General features: G+C 39.8%; 1 protein-coding gene across 1 annotated transcript in view; it reads right to left on the reverse strand.

Moving 5' to 3' along the window:
• LOC149303181 (proteasome activator complex subunit 4) overlaps positions 1-18931 on the reverse strand; it is a 50526-nt gene that overhangs the window by 13968 nt on the left and 17627 nt on the right. The window contains exons 4-26 of the mRNA XM_089481548.1: positions 14275-14319; positions 13120-13269; positions 11934-11997; positions 10857-10931; positions 10215-10337; positions 9832-9924; positions 8635-8900; positions 7811-7997; positions 7616-7705; positions 7467-7531; positions 6925-7075; positions 6437-6535; positions 5915-5984; positions 4847-4914; positions 4302-4517; positions 3704-3861; positions 3407-3502; positions 2795-2850; positions 2138-2194; positions 1987-2042; positions 1807-1905; positions 1041-1103; positions 404-499 (exon numbers count right to left, since the gene is read on the reverse strand). Coding sequence (XP_089337674.1) covers positions 404-499; positions 1041-1103; positions 1807-1905; positions 1987-2042; positions 2138-2194; positions 2795-2850; positions 3407-3502; positions 3704-3861; positions 4302-4517; positions 4847-4914; positions 5915-5984; positions 6437-6535; positions 6925-7075; positions 7467-7531; positions 7616-7705; positions 7811-7997; positions 8635-8900; positions 9832-9924; positions 10215-10337; positions 10857-10931; positions 11934-11997; positions 13120-13269; positions 14275-14319 — 2443 coding nt within the window. The remainder of the gene's footprint in view (positions 1-403; positions 500-1040; positions 1104-1806; positions 1906-1986; positions 2043-2137; positions 2195-2794; positions 2851-3406; positions 3503-3703; positions 3862-4301; positions 4518-4846; positions 4915-5914; positions 5985-6436; positions 6536-6924; positions 7076-7466; positions 7532-7615; positions 7706-7810; positions 7998-8634; positions 8901-9831; positions 9925-10214; positions 10338-10856; positions 10932-11933; positions 11998-13119; positions 13270-14274; positions 14320-18931) is intronic.

Consider the following 18931-nt stretch of genomic DNA (forward strand, 5'->3'; position numbering starts at 1 on the left):
ACTGGAGCAAGAAAAGGAAACACAACAGCACACACAGACACAAGGTATACAAAGCTCTATATAACAGAATTACCAGGATACATTTAAAGACGTTTCTAAGAGTCCCAGGACGCAAGCAGTTAAGGTATTAGAAGCAAATCATTGAGACTTTATGAATTCATTTAGTTTGGGATGTAAGCGGCTCTTTAATGGACTGGTCTATAAGAACAGCCACTGATTGAAAATATTTGAACACATAATATTACACTATTTAGGGATATGACGTACTTGACCTGAAACGTCCTATATATACTATGCTTTATTTAGATTTTCCAGGCTGGAGATTAATACTTAGTGTTTGTATCATCACAGACTGCAGAGGTCTACCTGCAGTACAACCATTGCACGCAATAACACTACTCACTTGACCGTATGAGCTTGTAGACAATCTCAGAAGATCCCTCAGCATGTCCTGGTGGACATTTTTATACTCGCAGCCTTCAACAGTTAACGTTCTCAGCTACAAAAAAAAATCCCAGATATAATTCAAAGCATTGTATTCCCACATTAATAGAGACGCCACAATGATTAAGTACAATCTACATCTCAATATGTATGTTTGATTCGCAGTAGCAGAAACCTAGGATCCTTGTTGTCGAGTTGGACATCCTAAGAATTTAAGTTGGCAGGCAGCGGATAAAATGTTTTCTGTTTATTTCCGTACAGTCTGAGTTGTGGAGGGATATTCCGTTTTGTGAATTGATATTAACTAATTGGGTATGACATTTCTATCACAAATAATAGACTGATCAAAATATTGTTAAAAGCAGATCTTCCTATTTGCCATGGTTAAGGATTCAAGCATTACTACATCCACTCTGCGTGGCTCATCGCTGAGTAATTTTACATTCTCTACCAAAAGGTAACTTGTAAGCTGCCGTATATAAACGCATCCACACACAGACTATATTTCAATACCAGTGCCTTTCTGAAACTGCAAAAAACCCAAAACATAGAGAATATGAACAAGAGTCCCCGGTTAGACTTGGTTCGCCGTGTACCTCGTGCTGAAGCATTACTCTGTCAATCAGGAGGGCGCGGATGTGCTGCTTCTTACCCTGAAGCTGAAACAGAAAGAGGAGAGAAAGTAAAATATTTGGGCGAGACACTAGTGACGTCAAACCCTTCACACATCTCCTCGCAATCTATATAACTGGTTCTGGAGTATATAAAGTTATCTCAGCTAAGAACATTCATTACATTAAGATCTCAAGAGTTGGGACGCCATGTCTTCTGGGAATGTTACTGCTAACAATTCCTGTTTTCAAATTTCACATAATATTCTATGAATTTATCTACTTTGTGCCTTCTAAAAATGGAAAGAAAACACCTACATTTCTTGCATTACTGGATTGTATTTTATGTAAGAAGCACTATTTTTATAGAAGTGAGAAACAATAATGATGTGAGCATTTTAACCTACTGCCTCATATGTCTACTGGCCCAGACTGGAACATTGTTCCTTGAACTTAAAGGCCAGTGGCTGATGAATGACTTCACTTTAGGAAGGACTATCTAACCTGGTATTTACCTGGTGTGTCCAACGGGCAGTCCACGACATTATACCGTATATGTGTGTTCAAACATTTCCTGAGCCTTCCGTAAAATCAGGCACTGAATACACAATCCCGTTTATAAAACCACTAATGATGACTGTAAACCTTCAAAGTAAATGTCTTACACGACATCCTCTCTCTATCAACAGCAAAGGGTTTTTGTAAACATGTAAGTTTGAAAAAGTCTGTTTTATATAAAGTTTTTACAAACCCGATTTTCCATTGACTTTTTGACCAAAGTAAAACTCTTCCATCGGGAATCAAACTCGTGTTTGTGAGATCCTTGGAACTGCAGAAGGTCCCCAATAATCTGCCAAAAAATGACATGAATATCAGCGACAGAACACAAAAACACAAATTAGAGAAACACGTATTTGAAGAAGATGTATACCTTTATTATTAGGAACAAAGACTTGGTGTCATCTTCCGAGTGGTCAAGGATATAGTCTGTCATTGGGAAGATGATAGGCATTAGTGGGCAGCCTACATCGCAAGATTAGTTATCACAAAATGGAACATTTATTTTAAGAAATAATACTTACGCAAAAGTTTCCTGAGTATTTTTGAAATTGATTCTCTGTAGTTTTCTTTACGATAGTCTAAAAATGGGGAAAGAACACTTAAATTTTTAACTATAAAGGTATAGAACTAATGCTGCTCTAAATAGAAGAAAAGCGAGAGATCAAGCAGCGGGTAGTAAGAACATTGATCATTCCTACCTCTTCTGCGTGTTCTCTGTAACACAACTTTGTATTATATACTCTATGCCACCAGTATGTTCTAATTCAAATGAGGACATCTCACTTTTAGCATATGCATCCCTAGTCCAGTTACTGCAGTCTGTACCCTTCTGAAAATGATTCTATAAATTCTATCATTGATACATTTCCTACATACATTTTCTGATATCGATGGGGTACAAGATTACCTATCAAGTAGTCAAGGTGGACTAGCACATATTGAGCTGGAAAACTGTACTAAAAATGGATCAAATGCCTAGTAGCAGAGCTCTCACACCTTTCCAAGGCTATGCCTTGGTGTTCAGAACATTGGGTACTAAATACTGGGCTTTAACAGTAAATTCAACTAAACACCAAGCAAAGCAGGATGGGCAAAAGGACCATTTCATTCATAAAGATCCAAACAAAATAAAATGGTAGAACTCATCTTGTGATGTGATGAAAAGGGAGCCAACTTACCGTAGTGAATACCAGTGAAGAGTTTGGTCTCATCCAAAGACACCATGCTTGTAACCCTACACAAGACAGATGTTAACATAATACACGTGCAACATAAGCTCAATATATACATTGTAGAAAATGACACTGTGTAACCTTTGGGGGTCATCCAAGGTTAAATTATATGAGCTGGTAGAAAAGATTTCAGGCATGAACGATTTTACAATCATGAGACATGTCATACTGGAAAAAGCTGCGAGGTGGGGCGGTGGAATTGAGACCAAGAGACCTACTAAGCATATTTAACTACGTGGAGACCTTGAGAGATACGTCAATCCAAGTGACATATACACTCCCATGAGCATGAGCTCAGTTTAAACCAATTTCTACAGGCAAAGGGTAACCAAAAGGGTTCTGGGAAAGAATGACCAATGAAACATTCTAGCCACATTTTAGGTGTCAGGCCTTAAAATGATCATATCTCACAATAACATTGCATGGGAATGGGAAACAGTTGTAGAGGCGAGGGAGAAAGAAAAAAAAAAAAGTTTAAAGAAGGAGCTAGAATATAAACATGGTTTGCTTAATTAACACACAATGTAAAATATCAACAGAAATGAGACCGTTACTTACAGGTGGGTTACTCGCTCTCCACGTAGAGGAGGTAGAAGATTCCCTGAGCCGGTGAGACAATTATGCACGATAGTCAGACACTGCTGAATGTCATCCCTTACAAATACAAAAAGAACACTTTACTCTGGATTCATTCCCCAAAATGTATTTGTTGAAGGAGTCCTTTCTCTCCCAACCCCCCCACCCACTAAGCCATGAGGCACAACCTGCAAAATCTATAGTTACATCCATTCTAAAGCGTCTCACGTTAAAAGCTTAATGTCAAACATTTCTCCAATTCTAAATAGGTAAGATTACCTGGACATCTCAATCTCTCTGCTGCCATAGCGGTCCAGTTTCTGTAGCTCTGGCTGTAGAAAGTGATCCAGAAGGTAGTACGCAAAGTCAATCTCCTCCGCCGAAGGGACGTGCCACTTGATATTGAGGTTCCACAAATCCCCTGGTTTCCCCCAGTCCTTTGCAATAAAAAATATAGCAGCTTATCAGTGTGCTCTTACTAGAAAGGTAATTATATATTAAAAAGAGCAAAAATGTTTGGTAAGGGCTCAAAAAAATGTGAATTCCCTACCCAAATTGGCAGTGACACAAGGAAACGGTCACCAGTATTCTACTATAAAGCTCTATATAGTAATCCTAAACCCCCAGAAAACATCAATGTGAGCTATTAGTATTTTTCAAGTAACTTCACCCGGTTTCAGGTAAAGGGTAGGACAATATAGGTAATTGGTGATGCCAACACTAGTATACACTACCTTCTATTAGGAGATCAGTGCACTCAAGCATAAGAGACATGGGCATACTTAAAAATAACAAAACTAACAAAAAAGATCTCAACAGCTAAAGAAATGTAATTGAAATAAAAACACATTTGTTTTTTTAACATTTAAAGGTATACCTTGATAGGGAAGTATTGAGACAGCGGCTTATCGAATCCCCCAGGTACACTGCAGTACTCGGTGGGGTAGATGAGAGTACTGGAACGCAGCAGATGGTGGAGAAGGTTGCAGGACAACGTGTAGCCCTGCTTGCAGGTGAAGTGCAACGTGCGCCTTAGAATCTTTACAAGCTGATCTCTGTAAGGAAGCAGCCTCGCTCCGTCCACCCTCGTTATCTGCCGGGACAGAACACAGAAATCATCCCGGAGAAACGCCAGAACACCGTCAAGTGTACATATAAAAATAAGATGCAATCAGATGTAATTATATTTTATACATGTGACAAGGCTTAAAAATGCAGAGGCTTTTCAAGTAAAGTAGGGGGCGATTATTACGACATCTGCAGCAAATACAAACCGAAAGCTCCGTTTCCCTTCTATCTGATCTGTATTCTTTCTAAAGGTAGAGTTAGTTACTCATCAGCCCGCTTTTTCTTGCGGTTTAAAACTATAAACTGGCAATGCGTGATTTTGCAAATCTATAAGAAAACAGAACATTTCTTTACCTCAGACAAAAGCTGCAAATTCCACAGCAATTCCTTATCCAACTCTTCGTCTTTGAGGACGTCATCGTCTGAAGGGGAGAAGACAAACATTCATTTATGGCCAAGATCTCGTTGAGTCCTTATTTTCATCGTACGTCGGCACAATATACGTTGGGTATAAAAGGGACCATCGCAAGAAGATGGTGATTTTACTTAAATATTTTTAAGAAGTCAATAACGTCTATTCACCAAAGAGAGTTGTGTTTTCTTTTATGAAGGGCCAACCTGAACATCATGAGGTTTCCCCAGCTAGAAGGGCACAGTTAGCCCTGAATAATGCATAGCCCAATGGGCAAGGAGACTGAAGAAATCTCATTGACTAAACTATACATTATTCAGGGCCAGCCAAGCACTCCCTTCAGTAGAAGCTCGCTGGGGTTTGTCCTTCACAATGAATAGTGAAATCAAAGAGGTCAAAGCACAGCTCTCCTATGTCAACTCTTCCTTTACACACTATCCCTAACAGTCCTTTACACTCTCTTTAAACAGACGTTCTGTACACAATCAGCGTGTAAAAAGCAAAAGGCCATTTAAACGATGTGCCGAAGTCACAGCAATATATCTCCCGCGCATTAAGAACATGTTAAAATAACGCAAGTTGGCCGTTCACAGAGACTTATAGAAATGTCTAATCATTTCATGCTCACACTAACCTGGCGCTGCGACCGCGTATCAGAAATGCGTATCAGAAAATGAAGTTGACCCACGTCACATTACGGTTAGTGTTAGTGGTTTTCTGCACACAAAATATATGGTCATACTTTTTTATGCTTTGCAACTATTTCTATGCACTATATAGGAGATTATGAAGCCCGAGGTTGCCATCAAACCTCTGTACACACTTTGTCATTCATATAACTATTGTGGGAAATTAAAACTAACCGCCATCTTCTGATGCAGTCACTTGATGAATGTTGCATTTATTAAGCTAACTTTAGTCTTTATCCCCAAGGTACAGATCTTATAAGCAAAGCAAAAATAATTACAATAGATTCAAAAAGAAAAGTAAGAAGAAGCCTTTGGACTTACTACTAGTGAGTTGCGTTATAACATTGCAGCAATGAGGCAGAAAGAGCTTCAAAGACTCCACAGGGCAACACTGAAAATATTGAATTACAAAAATCATGGCATTTTAACACACGTTTTTACAAGGAAAAAAAAGTGCAGTTCAGATATTTTCATCTGCCATAACTGGGAAAACATTCAATCAACCAGCAGAGTAATTGGCACGAGTAAATAAACCAGACGGCCAACCTGAACTTCTCCAATAATCGTGATGGAGGCCGTAGTGCTCACTGGCTTCATACTGGCCGTATGTGGTCATCACACGTGAGTATCTGGCCAAGAAGGCCTGTTTGCTCAAGACAGCTTTCAGACTCGTATGTGCAAAATCAGATTACTCTAGAGGACTAATTATATATATATATATATATATATATATATATATATATAATGTACAAGTAGTTATGATACATAAAAAATATTGCACACATACAAAATATGACTTAATTTGTATGTTTACACGCAAGCAATATGTAAATCGCCCGTCACCTTCACAGCTGCCCGGCACAAGTCTGCCACCATTCTGCCTGAAACTCTTGTTTCGAATATGTTAGAAACTGCAAAATTGAAAACTTTCTCCAAAGCAACCTTAAAAGAAATAAAAATAAGTTAAAAGCAAAAAAAACAAACAAAAAAAACCAATGTAGACCGAAAACAAGTAACACACATTTAAACGCATTCCACGCATTCAAATAACCACAATGAAATAAGCTCACCCGCCTGTGACAGATAATAATGAGCACAGACATACAAAGAAGCCATGTTTACATAATTGCTACAATACTAGACCAAGCAAATAGGAAAAATGTTAAGATAAACGAGTGAGGATTTATCACAAAAAGTGTTTATCAAACACTTTCAGTGATTTTCTGGACTCGCTGCTCTAATTTGCGTTCTATACATCTCAGATATAAGAGATACGCTTTGGTCAGGAAATGCTGGTATTTTATGGATTACGCATTTTCGGCACGCCGCACCTTGAAAATTTCTCTGGAACACTGAGTGAGGATCGTACTGAACGTGGATGACAGGCCAAGTTCTACCAGGCTCTCTAAATGAGTCATTTTTTCGGTTTCCGTCTCCTCCCGGGTCTGTTCCAGAGCGCTGCTTTCAATCAGGGCAAAACACCTGGAGAAACACAACAAAACCATTTACTTCCAATGGAAAACCCAACCGCTTCCCAGACAGCAATCTGGAATAGGAGTCCACGCTCGCTTTCCTCCCACCTATTTCAGAGTCTGCCTCTTCAGAATATGTACTGATAAGGCTAGAAAGAATTATACGGCTGCGCAGACTAAATAGGCAAGAGGATCTATTCTCAGCTTGCCTCGCTGGCTGGACATGGCGATGTAAATGAATTTGAATCGACTGATCCACTGATCCACATCTAAGATTTCAAAGTATTATTTTATTTAGGCAAACGTTTGTTCATGTTTTCTACCAATCATTACGTCTCCAGTAATTTCCAACATGTTTAGTTAATTTTTATTAGCGCATTAAAAATATTCATAAAAACTACCTGTCCATGAACTGTAGGACAAAGTCTTCAAATTCTGCAGTGGCTGAACACAGCTCCCGCTCCACCTTTCCCCAAAAATAAGAGAAAGTCAGAACGAATGTATTGGTGCATTAATCAGACGTATTTCTAAAACCATCAGAGAGTTCTACCTCTGAAAAAGTGTTGTTTTCTTGCAGCAGGGACGAGCAGTCTACTAAAGGCACCAATGTGGAAAACGTTGCAATAAACTGGAATGTAATCTGGATGAAGAAAAAAAACAAAACAAAAAACAAAAACAGGTAAAACGGCTAATTTGATTTAAACAAATGTATGAAGTAAGAACCAAGAGAACAAGGCACACTCACCATACACTTGCTAAAATCATTAGGATCGACACCAGGGAGTGCTCTCATCAGCAGAGGTAGCATATGCGTTGGACCTTCTGGGAACCATCTCCCCCCGGACACGAGGCTACGAGCCACTCCAATGACACAGCTTAACGTGGCGGTTAGCTGGTGAGGCTCAGTTAGCGTTTCCAAAGCTGGATAGGTTCTAATCGTGGAAATAAATACACACGGAACACCGGCTTTAGCAGGTCACTAGTATTTGTACGAAACGCATGGGGATTTGCGATCGAATGGTTTACGCGTGGTTAAGGAGATCTAAAAAGGTTTCTTTCGGCTGTCAGGCTACCGCCGTGTGGCTCTTAAGTAACCGGCAAACTACTTCTTTACAGGAGGGAGACGTTTGGTGTATCTGTTCTAGCACAACTAACCCTTGGAAAGTAATAGAATTCAAAATAAACCAAAAACATCAAAATAATCAAATACAAATGTTTAAACCAAATCTATTATGTCCTATTTTTTCACTGTTATTCCCCCCCCCCCCACTATTGGCTCTCAAAAACTGCAAAAAGCTTTAAATAAAAGCCTGTAGATGCTTGTAAAATGGCAATATATATTTATTAAAGTAACTTTTAAAATGACGGACGGGTCACGACAGAACATATAATGACGCTGCCATCACACAGCCTCAGCAATTATCAGCCAAGAGATGCTTCTTTGGTTTCCGCGCGTAATAATTGTAGAGCGCTCTGTGTATATGGAAACGGAGGGGGTCTTATTAGATCCATAGGCGCTCATGAAACTCTGGATCCAACGCCGGATTAGAGATTAGAAGTCTCATTTACCTTTCAAGCACGGGGGGAATAACAAGCTCTGGGCGCATCAGCGCAAGGTTTTGCAGTGCCTGCGCAGCCTCAAGGCTTCCGGTTTTGCTAAACATCGCCAAAAGGACAGGCTGCATTATACTTTCAACAAAGTCTGTCACATCTTGGTCACTAAGTCTGTGACTGGCTAGCACGGGGGTGAGCCAGGACGGCTTCTTATATCTCTCCCTGTGCAATCGTCGAACTACGCAGCATGGCAACCTCTGGAGCAGCTTCATTAGTTTTGTCTATCAAACACAAAAATAAATAAAACGTCAGTGTAATATACGTTTAATGGAGCAGACGTGAATGCAATTAATAGGCGAGAAGACGACATGCGTTGCCGTGCACAGATCATTACTTAAGAAGTCTAATAAGATTCACTGTGATCCATCAGCGTCTCGGTCATGAGACTTATCCTGCAACCAGATTGCTAAATAGATTCACGAGTAGTCATGCCACAGGGGAGAGCTAAAAACATAAGGGACATCTATTTTTAGGATGCCCTATTAACGAAGGACCCGAATAAAAGAAGCTGTTTGGATCAACACTTATTAAACCGGTAGATTTTGTAAACAAGGAGAGGTGATGCACAATAACTTGCTGAATAAAGCACCTCCGCTAAATGTATGTGGCTGCTTTAAGAGTATAGTTACATGCCAAAAAAAATGAACTCCTGATAGGGGTAAGAAAAATGTTTTGGCAAAAGTATGACAAGTTGCCCAAAAATACCACTTATGCAAAAAAAACCTAAAATTGCTACTACCATTTATTTCTGTAGCACCAAAGAATTGAAGACGTATGTGCGAGATTGTTGCACGCCACGTATTATCACGTGACGAGCACTGAAACGTGCCCCTGGCAATCAGAAATAAATGTCCTTCCTCAAAAGTAAGAAGGTCAAAGAGGTGCGAGGGGACTTAAGAGTCAAAGGCTTGACATTTCCAGGAGGAGCAGGAAAATTGTGCAACAAATAGTACGCTATGAACAACACGAACGCTTGGGAAAACTTCATCATCTGTTTGACTCAACGGTCTGTTTACTAACCCTCCAGCTGCTGCTGGAATATGACTCCCATCACCCAAGCCAGGGGTCATTGCATATGTTTTCCATTTGCTTATGCCAAGATCCAACTGAAATACACTTCATGCATCCAGCTTACGTTCTTCCGTTACTTACCAGCCACCTCCCGTTGTTGGATGGATGGTAAAAGGAAGTAATGCTATTAAACAGCCCAGTTAAATGTGTCTGCACGGTCTTGCTTGGTCCACCCTGAATAAAAAAACAAACAGTCAGTGACCCGTGTAAAGCGGATAGAAAACTTTACCCTCCATGTGTGAAAGGGGCCTGTAATACGCTGCAATACTATGAAGAGTCCGTGATATGCAGAAGGAAAGGGCGACACAATGTTTCGTGTTGAGATTGTGCACTTCTGTTCTCGGCTCTCTTAGCGTGCGCCATGCGTACACAATAGTGTGAGGACACATCTAACGTACCAATGAAAACAGCTACTTATCCTTAGATCTACAGCTACAAACAAGTATTTGTCTACCGTGACCCACCATCATTGCCGTTATCCATATCACTGCATGTCCGATGTCGTAGGCATTCGTTAGCTGTCTTGGAACCAACACTTGGCTGCTTCCTACCGGCAGATTTAAGCTTCGGAGAATCCTGGTGAAGATCTGAAGTGACAATAAAAATGATACGGTTCTGTAACATTCACAGAATACTGCAGCCATGACTACTGAATAGATAACAATAGGCTTGCATCTATTTCAGTTTAAGGGTAATTAAACACATTTATTATCCAATTCCTTCTCCATACTGGTGTTTAGGTATGGGTGAAGGCTTTTCCCATGGCCATTACTTTAAAGCAATAGTAAAGAGCAAGCTGTCTACTTTCTAGTATGCAGGTACTCATTTTCAAGTTGGGGTTTAGTCATTGACTGTAAGGATGCTTTTGAGGTCCAAATGTGTTTTGTTTTTTTTAAATAACTATAAAGGTAGCGAAACTTAAAGCACTTAGTCCAGTTTAAATCTACGTGCTATGAAGCCAGATTATGGCTTTGCTTGCAATGTTTTTAATAAATGTGAAGGTATAGGTCAACTAATAAAATCATTACTATAAAGCATTAACTGAAACTACCTGAAGTTAACTGCAAGCAACTACTCAACTATGTAAAAACGGCAAAAAGACATACCTTTGGTACATATGGGTCCCAATCAATGTACCCAATGTTGTCATTTGCCAAGCGTGCAAAAAGGTTCACAAGGTGCTGTAGAGAGGAGAAAAAATTTAGGCAGGGATATCAAAACGATAATTCACTTGTATTATGTTAGGTGACAAACGCTGAACATTTGAAGACAACTAGAAGGGTTTTAGATTTTTTTTTTAAACAAGGCAGTTATGTGTTGGATTTCTCGTAGAGTATTATTTATTTCCACAACACGGATAACTGTGCACAGTATTCTGACATAAAAAAAGTCGGCAATTAGGTATTGTTTCACAGTAATGTGACCGGTACATGTTATATATCTCAATTCTAAAGTATCAAAAAGGAACAAACTCCACAGATCCCAAGAAACCGTGTAATATCTTAACACCCTATTAACAGAATTGCTCACTCCACTATCACCCCAGTAACTGGTGGGGTTCATAAATTGCTGTGCAGAAGATTGTGTCACCAAATGAGAAACCGTCCCCGTACCTCTCTACTGTAGCAGACTTCGTTCGGTGTACAAATCTCCACGATAGACAGAAAATGGTCTTAAATTTATATTAATAATCACTGTGCACAATTGGAGTATCCAGCATGACTTATGTGCAAAAATATAATGCTCTTAGCTTCCCTTCCCCCATTCAAATACATCGCTAAATAAATCCGTTAGTTAGTAGCCCAGTAAAGTCTTATTTTGCAAAAAATGCGTCCAAACTCCTATTTCCGAAGAAAGACAAACCAAGTCAAAATGTCAATTGAATCATCAGTGGCTGCCCATACGTGTAGACACTTTTAAGCATAAACTAGAGCAATTCTGTTAATAGGAGATTAGATTTTTTGATGTTCGTAATTAATTGTTCCTTTAGTTTTATACCAGTGCTTCTGCGGAAGTGCTTGTTTTCCGTTATAATTTTTATACGGGTGCCGCCACCTCCTTAGTTGCCGCAATGTTTAGTGCATCAGCTACAGCATCTGGTTAAAGTTATTACAAGAAAATACGCAGCACAACAGCCATAGATCTTGCGCTTTACACGTTGCAATGATTCTCCCCGTACATACCCCTTCCCACTGAGGAAGATTCTGTACTGAAAGCCAAAGGCCCATTAATTCATCAAACCAAAGCCTGAAAGCGAAGAATAAGAAGAAGTCAAACAATTAGACAATCCCAACTCATGTCTTTAATGTTACGGTTGCGTTCGAACACACAGCAGGAACTCAAATCATCCGGATCATCAACCCCTGACTGCTGCTACAACACAGCTCCGTCAACTCACAATTTAGCCGACTACACAGTACTAAAGATAGTTCTTAACGGAAAGGGTTAAAAGTCTCAACACGTGTAGAGTGTATGACACGAATATAGTGGCTTGTAGTGAGCAATCTACCGCACAATTCACACACTGCAAGCACGGTTGGGTTTTTTGTGTTACGTTGTAACGGCTGAAATACATGCGCAGGTACCCAGGGCTGCCTATATAAAACGGGCCAACTGCTGCTCATCTGTAAAGGACGAGTGAAGGAGAAACATGACCGTCATAATGTTTATGTTGGCTTCTACACAGAAAAAAAGCAGGTTCAAGCTCAACGCAATAAGGGATATACTGTATTTCTAATCCAACATGTCGAGTCACCCTCCTTTGTTAAAAGCTACATGTGAGTCCATGGAGGGCGTGTGTGAATAGGTTGGACGAGGAGCTCAAAGATGTCCCCTGTAACCGGCCCATTGTGCAGCGGGACACTGGGGGCTTGATCTGCCCCCATCACAATGGGCCGGTTACAGGGGACATCTTTGATGCCCTCATCCCACCTATCCACACACACCCTCCATCGACTGCATTTAAAGCTGCAGCGTTCCTTTTACTGGATTCTTGATATTGACCGCCAAGGGGACTGGCTGGGGGGCTGCCCTACAGCACCCCCAAAAGTAAATACACCACCGAATAAAACCTTAATTTCATTAATAACTTTATTCATATTCTATATAGTCTACTCAATAAATAATAACGTCTTTACAGGTCCAATGAGAGGCAGAAGGGAGGAGAAACGGAGACTGACAGATAATAGCCGAGGCTTCTAAACCCAGCAGCCACTCCAGCTCTCCACACTCGGCCCCAAGCCCTTTCCACGCCAGCCCTGCAGCTCTATCTATCGGCCCGCCATGCATAATTATTGACTCGCGGCGATCTCTGCATCAGAGGATACTCCTAACATGAACCTTTTTCAAACATGTGCCCTAGATACTCACCTGAATCCTTTACAATGCAGGTCTGGAGGTAGAGAGGTAGGCAAAAACAAATCAAGATAACTAATTGCCTTTTGCATGGTGACATCAAAAGGACACATTAAAGGCCGCCACTCTTCTAACATTTCTGCAGTTGCGGAATCTGGAAAATAACTTTGAAAGGAAATTTAAAAAAAGGTCTTCTTAGTCATTCATATAAAAAAAAAAAAAAAATAAGTAAAGTAGATCAGTGAAAAGATTTGTGGCACCGAGTTAATGCCAGGAATATGCAAGCTTGACAAGTATGACGCCGTAATAGAAAAGCCCTAAAAACGGTGTTCTTTAAAAAGGTTAACTTTAAAATACTCTTCCATGTAGATAAAATATAGCTAGCAAAATTATATTACCGTATTTGCTCGATTATAAGACGACCCTGATTATAAGACGACCCCCCAAATCTGCGGGGGATCTGGATCTTAGTTGTCTCATAGTCAGACCTATTTGAGGTCTGATTATAAGAAGACCCTGATTATAAGACGAGTGGTATTTTTCAGAGCATTTGCTCTGAAAAAAACCTTGTCTTATAATCGAGCAAATACGGTAAATACATTTTAATTCCAGTCTCTTCCAGAAGAGAGAAGGGAAAAGTATTAAAACACAAAATATCCACATAAAATCAACATACAATAAAAAGGGAAATAAATATATTTGTTTAATTTTTTTTTTTTTATATATATACATAAATGATGAGCTTTTTGGACCATAAGCAGAATACTAATGACCGAGTGATGGGAGCTATAACCCAAAGAAGGTGCCCTGTGACCTACATGAACTGTTTGTACAACCACATACACCGCGTATGTTTACTAAGTGTGGATGAAAGCTATTAAAAGGTATTCCGTTTTAGTTACTTTTACGACTTGATTTGGAATGTATTGGGAAATAATGAGGAGAGTTGCGGGGGGGGGGGCAGTACTTAACCACTATATCATGTTATGTGATGCATATTTTGTGGTGTGTGTAAATATATAACGCATTCCCCCCAGTTAAAGTATTAATTGCTTCTAAGGTTGCCACTTATATGTAACTATAGCACAAATCTGCCCCAGTCTGCCCCATGGAAAAAGCGTGCCAATCCACGCCACTCAAAGGGTTAAAGAGTTTATTAAACAGACTTACGGTCGACAAGCCTTCACTACAGTTTTCAGGACACTCTCTACAGAACTGAAAAGAAAACAGAGACCATGTCAGATTAATGTAAAAAGGAGGAAAATGTAAAAACAAAGAACACAAAATAAATGACACAGACCTTTGTGATCATGCAGGACATCACACTCCCTGCGTTGTTGTTGTTATTGCATGTTACGGATTGACATTAGAGTAACAAAAATATATCAGAATACGGGATATGTTCCCGACGGGAAATGTTAAAAGGAAGCACCCCAAACAGGACTGTCCGAATTCCAGTCTAACTTAATGTTTGTAACACCATGATGCCGAGGGCACAGGTCCCCACGCTGCGTACACAAATACACGCTACCCACCATAGCGAAAGGTAGAAGAAGAGCGCTGGTACTAAACGCAAGCTTGCAAAGGATTATGGGTGTTGTAGTGCGGCCGGAGAACTACAAGTCACTAAAGATCAGAATACTAATTGAAGGCTAAAAGACATGAATGAACTATGAAAAGCACAAAACGGCAGGCTTTCCAATTAGCGTCTCACTAGAAGGTGAGGGTACGTTGACTTCAATAGTTTCCGAACAGGAGGAACCATTAGCCTGTTCTGCTGCCCACGCGGAAATTTAAACAATTACATTTAAACCTTGCCAGTTTTAGGCTTTGATCTCATTTTTATAGGTTATCAAAAGCTCAAATAATTGAAAGGTTCTGATGAACAAATTCTGCGCGCAGTTTGAGAATGCGGGACTGTGACGCAAACCCCGACTCCTCTCATCGTGATCATTTAGTAGGTGAGAGCAGACAGAAAAGTAGAACTGGTTCTCACGTAATACCCACTTCAAACTCTTTGGTAAATTATGTGTATGAAAACAGATTTTTTTTTTTTAAATGATAAACTCTTGCGTCCAAAAGTAGCCCTTTCTGGTTACAATATCCCCGTCTGCAGAAAACCAAAAATGTCTGCGTTCCTGGGACAGCGCGGTCATCACTTTAATGGCTGCCCCCTTGCAAATAGTAAGACTTTGATTGAAAAAAGACAACTATCAAGTCTATCAACTTCAACCTTGATAAGTTTTTTTGCGATTCATGAGATTTTTCAGTGGATCAATACATCATTGGGCAGAATCCCCCATATGCATTTGCCCTTCCCCCAGCACCCAGATACATGCCATACAGGAGATTTGTAGACTATACATATGATAAACTCTGCTCCAGAAATGCTGTGTATGCATACGCTGGAATTGCTCCCATTGAGTGTTTTCCTCCCATTGATTGGCTGCTTTAAGTAGAAGAAGGGCAGCTGCAGCTTCTACCTCATGCACGTACCAAAGGTCATGAACAATTCCTGCTTAAAGACTAACTCCAAGTTTTCCTATCACTAGTACCCTATTATGATTTTTTCAAAAATATTGTGCCGTTTTCTTCTTTAAACAGCTCACATTTTTTACGTGATATTTTCAGAGAGCTGCACATTAGCCGTATCGGTGTATTCTAGTTCTGATATAAGGCCAGTCATACTGACAACGAGTAGCTAATAGAATACCTCGGCCGTTCGCTCAGCTGGACATTCTGACTAATGAGAATCTAAGGAGCAAGGGACTTCATTAGCATTGCCATAAAGAATCAGCTCGGTGTGGTGTTTGATCAGGGAAAGTCACATGACTGATGACAATGGCCGCCTCCAGGTCTGCAGATAAAATAAGTTTATTGGAACAAAAATGATATAAAACCAGGCTTTTCTCAAAGCCGACCCTACTTTACTGCACGCAGCACTGGGTTATATTCTCAAGGAAAAATATGTGGTTTTCCACAAGACTTTAGTCTTAAAGGGTAAATGTATAAAGAAAATTGCCAATGTAATCATGGCAGATACTTTTTCTGATGCCGTCCGTTATCACATAAATGGAAACCAAGTCACACTTGTAGTCCACCAACTTCCACAGATATCGCCATCCATATGTAGAGGGAAAAAAAGACGACACCGGAAAACAAACCATCTGACCGATTTTTATCTACTTAAGTCCTAAGATTCTATCTGCATCACACTTTTTAATATGGGGTCTTGCACATTATTGTGCTTTTTTTTTTTTTTTTTTATCATGGTTTCTTCAATGGCCAGGGAACCTATAATACATGACTCTATAAATAAATTAAGTACAAAAGTCTACTTGATATTTAAACTTTAATGAAATTATAGCGAGGAATAGCTGCGCTGTACACATAAGGTAGATTACTCATGTTATATCATGTTTAATCTGCATGTATTTATTCAAAAAAAACAGAATAAAAATGTAGGATTTGAGAGAGAAAAAAAAACGCACTTGTGTACAGTAAGCACGATAATTTCTTTCTTCAGTTTTTGGTTTAATTAGCATGTTCTGCACACAACAAAATTATATACTTTCATCGCTTTTACTGCATTTGCTAACGTGAGTCACTATATTAGCACAGATGCTTTTTACAAGAGATATTAAAATGCTAATAATTGCTCTTATATTACAAAAACACAAAATCGAAAACCACATATCAATAATCATGACTAACCGAACAGCTACCGAGCTTTGCCTAATGTACAGAATAGATAAACCGGCACTAACCAGGGCAAGTAATCTCGATACAGCAAAAGACACGGGCATTTTAAACAGGACGCCCTCCAGATAACATAGCCCAAATATTTCCAACGGCCTCGGCCGGCTTCAGGGTGCTTAGACATTTATTGACCAAACCACGCGTTGGTAGAGCCAAGCACCGGATAATAACAGGAATGTGAACAATGAAATGACGCAGTGGCTTCAGTTAGTCATAAATAAGCACTCAGGGAAAATGTACTTTCCTTTAATAGATATTAGGATTGGGGGAATGTTGTAAATTTCCAAAAGCGTGATAATCAGAGAAAATGTGGTGTTATGATACCAAAGACGATTCACCAAGGTGCACGGGGGAGGGGGGGGGATCCACCACCAGGGCTTCCCCAAAGAGTCTTCCAGATGCTGGCCCAGTGGAGACCTCTATGCATTTGTTATCTGCATTAAAAGTTACCCCAGACGAGCCAACCTTAGTGAATCTCTGCTACGGGGATATTAGAGGTTACTGAGCTGAGTGCCATGACAACTTTTCATTAATGGAACATGCAGAAAACAACAGATCAGCCATAGACCAACAAGGAAAAGAACATAGAGATCCTTACCACCTATGTAAAACATTAAGCACAATTGTTTTAGTGGAAGACAAGCCTGGTCGATATGAACTAAATATGAGAATGGAAACAAAAGAAAAGAGTAAAATCATGATATGAAAAAAACACAAACGTAATGACACCTACAACATGAAATCAGACTGGCCAAAGAGAGCGCCGAGGCGGGGGTGCTGTCATTAGGCGGAGAAAAGAGACTAAAATCTAGAAAACGGCTTTTGCTTGAGTAGATGCCGTTCGAACGGCATTCGTTCTCTCAACCCTTCGGAACTACGCAATAAGCAGACAGTACAGAAATAGGAGGAGGATACAGAACATGTATGAACTATGTCCTATATGGCAACGCAAGATAGGGCCGTGAAAATTACCAGTATGTAAAAATAGATTCCTTTTAACATGCAAATATTGTCTATAATGTTTTCATAGCTTTGAACGTCTTGTAGTCATGGGTGTCATGGACCCATCAAACCAACGTAAAACGCTGGGATACATACCCCCAGCGAGACAGGGCTGTCAAGTGCAACTGTTATGGTCTCAGGTTTGACTACTGAATTCGCCAAGTCACAAAAATATCCAGTGGTCAATTTTACAACCGTTGCCAATATGAAAAGACCAAGCTAAAGCCGAAGACAGAAGATCACAGTGTAACCAAGATGTAAAGTAGTAAATAAGCGAAAGGTAAATTATAATGTAAATTTTGGAATTTCTTGAATGCGATTTCATCCGAGCATGTACAGAATACATCAGGACCGTGGACAGCAGCCGAGTCTAACGTCACTGAACAACAACATGGACACTTCTTTAAACCTACCATTAAGGCCATAACAAACTTAACTCAGAATTATTTTAAAACACTATGGAAACAGGCGATGTGAATCTAGAAAAGGGCTGATAGCCGGTTATGAAGTGGATACTGTTCTATATGCATTTCCAGAATGGCCCTCGCTGCTTTTATGTTATGTCTTTGAGGGCCATTCTGGCAAAATCCTTTTTATACTTGGACAATGTAGAAAAACTGAGGTTGAGGTTATTACAAGGTCATCAAGAGTCGAGTTAGAAATACCGAAACATCCGATTATGAAATGTAACTAGTCCCTCACTTTCTAGTCCAAAAAAGGCAGCTTTCTGAAGGGAAGGTCCACACTAAAAAAGAATGATGCACCTTAACTGTAATTTACCACATAAAAGCAATAGACATAACGTTCAGAAACAGGTAAAGACGCGTGCACTTCCGTGTGGTGTATGGACCCTAAATAAATATACGTTGTCCAACAGAAATGCTGCAAATGTATGGCACAACAAATGTTAACCAGCCGAAAATGGACCTACAGAATTCAGATGTGCCAGGGTACAAATAAATAATGCACTGGAATAAGCAATCACAATGCCTCGCCAGTTGTCCATTTGAGAGGTCCTCTGACATTGCCGTAGCTCTTAAAGCTGACGATAGAGATTCCTGTTTTC

This window comes from Sceloporus occidentalis, unplaced genomic scaffold (genome assembly GCF_023333645.1).
Source record: "Sceloporus occidentalis isolate IW3139 unplaced genomic scaffold, rSceOcc1.0.p SCAF_15, whole genome shotgun sequence".
Taxonomy (NCBI): Eukaryota; Metazoa; Chordata; class Lepidosauria; order Squamata; family Phrynosomatidae; genus Sceloporus; species Sceloporus occidentalis.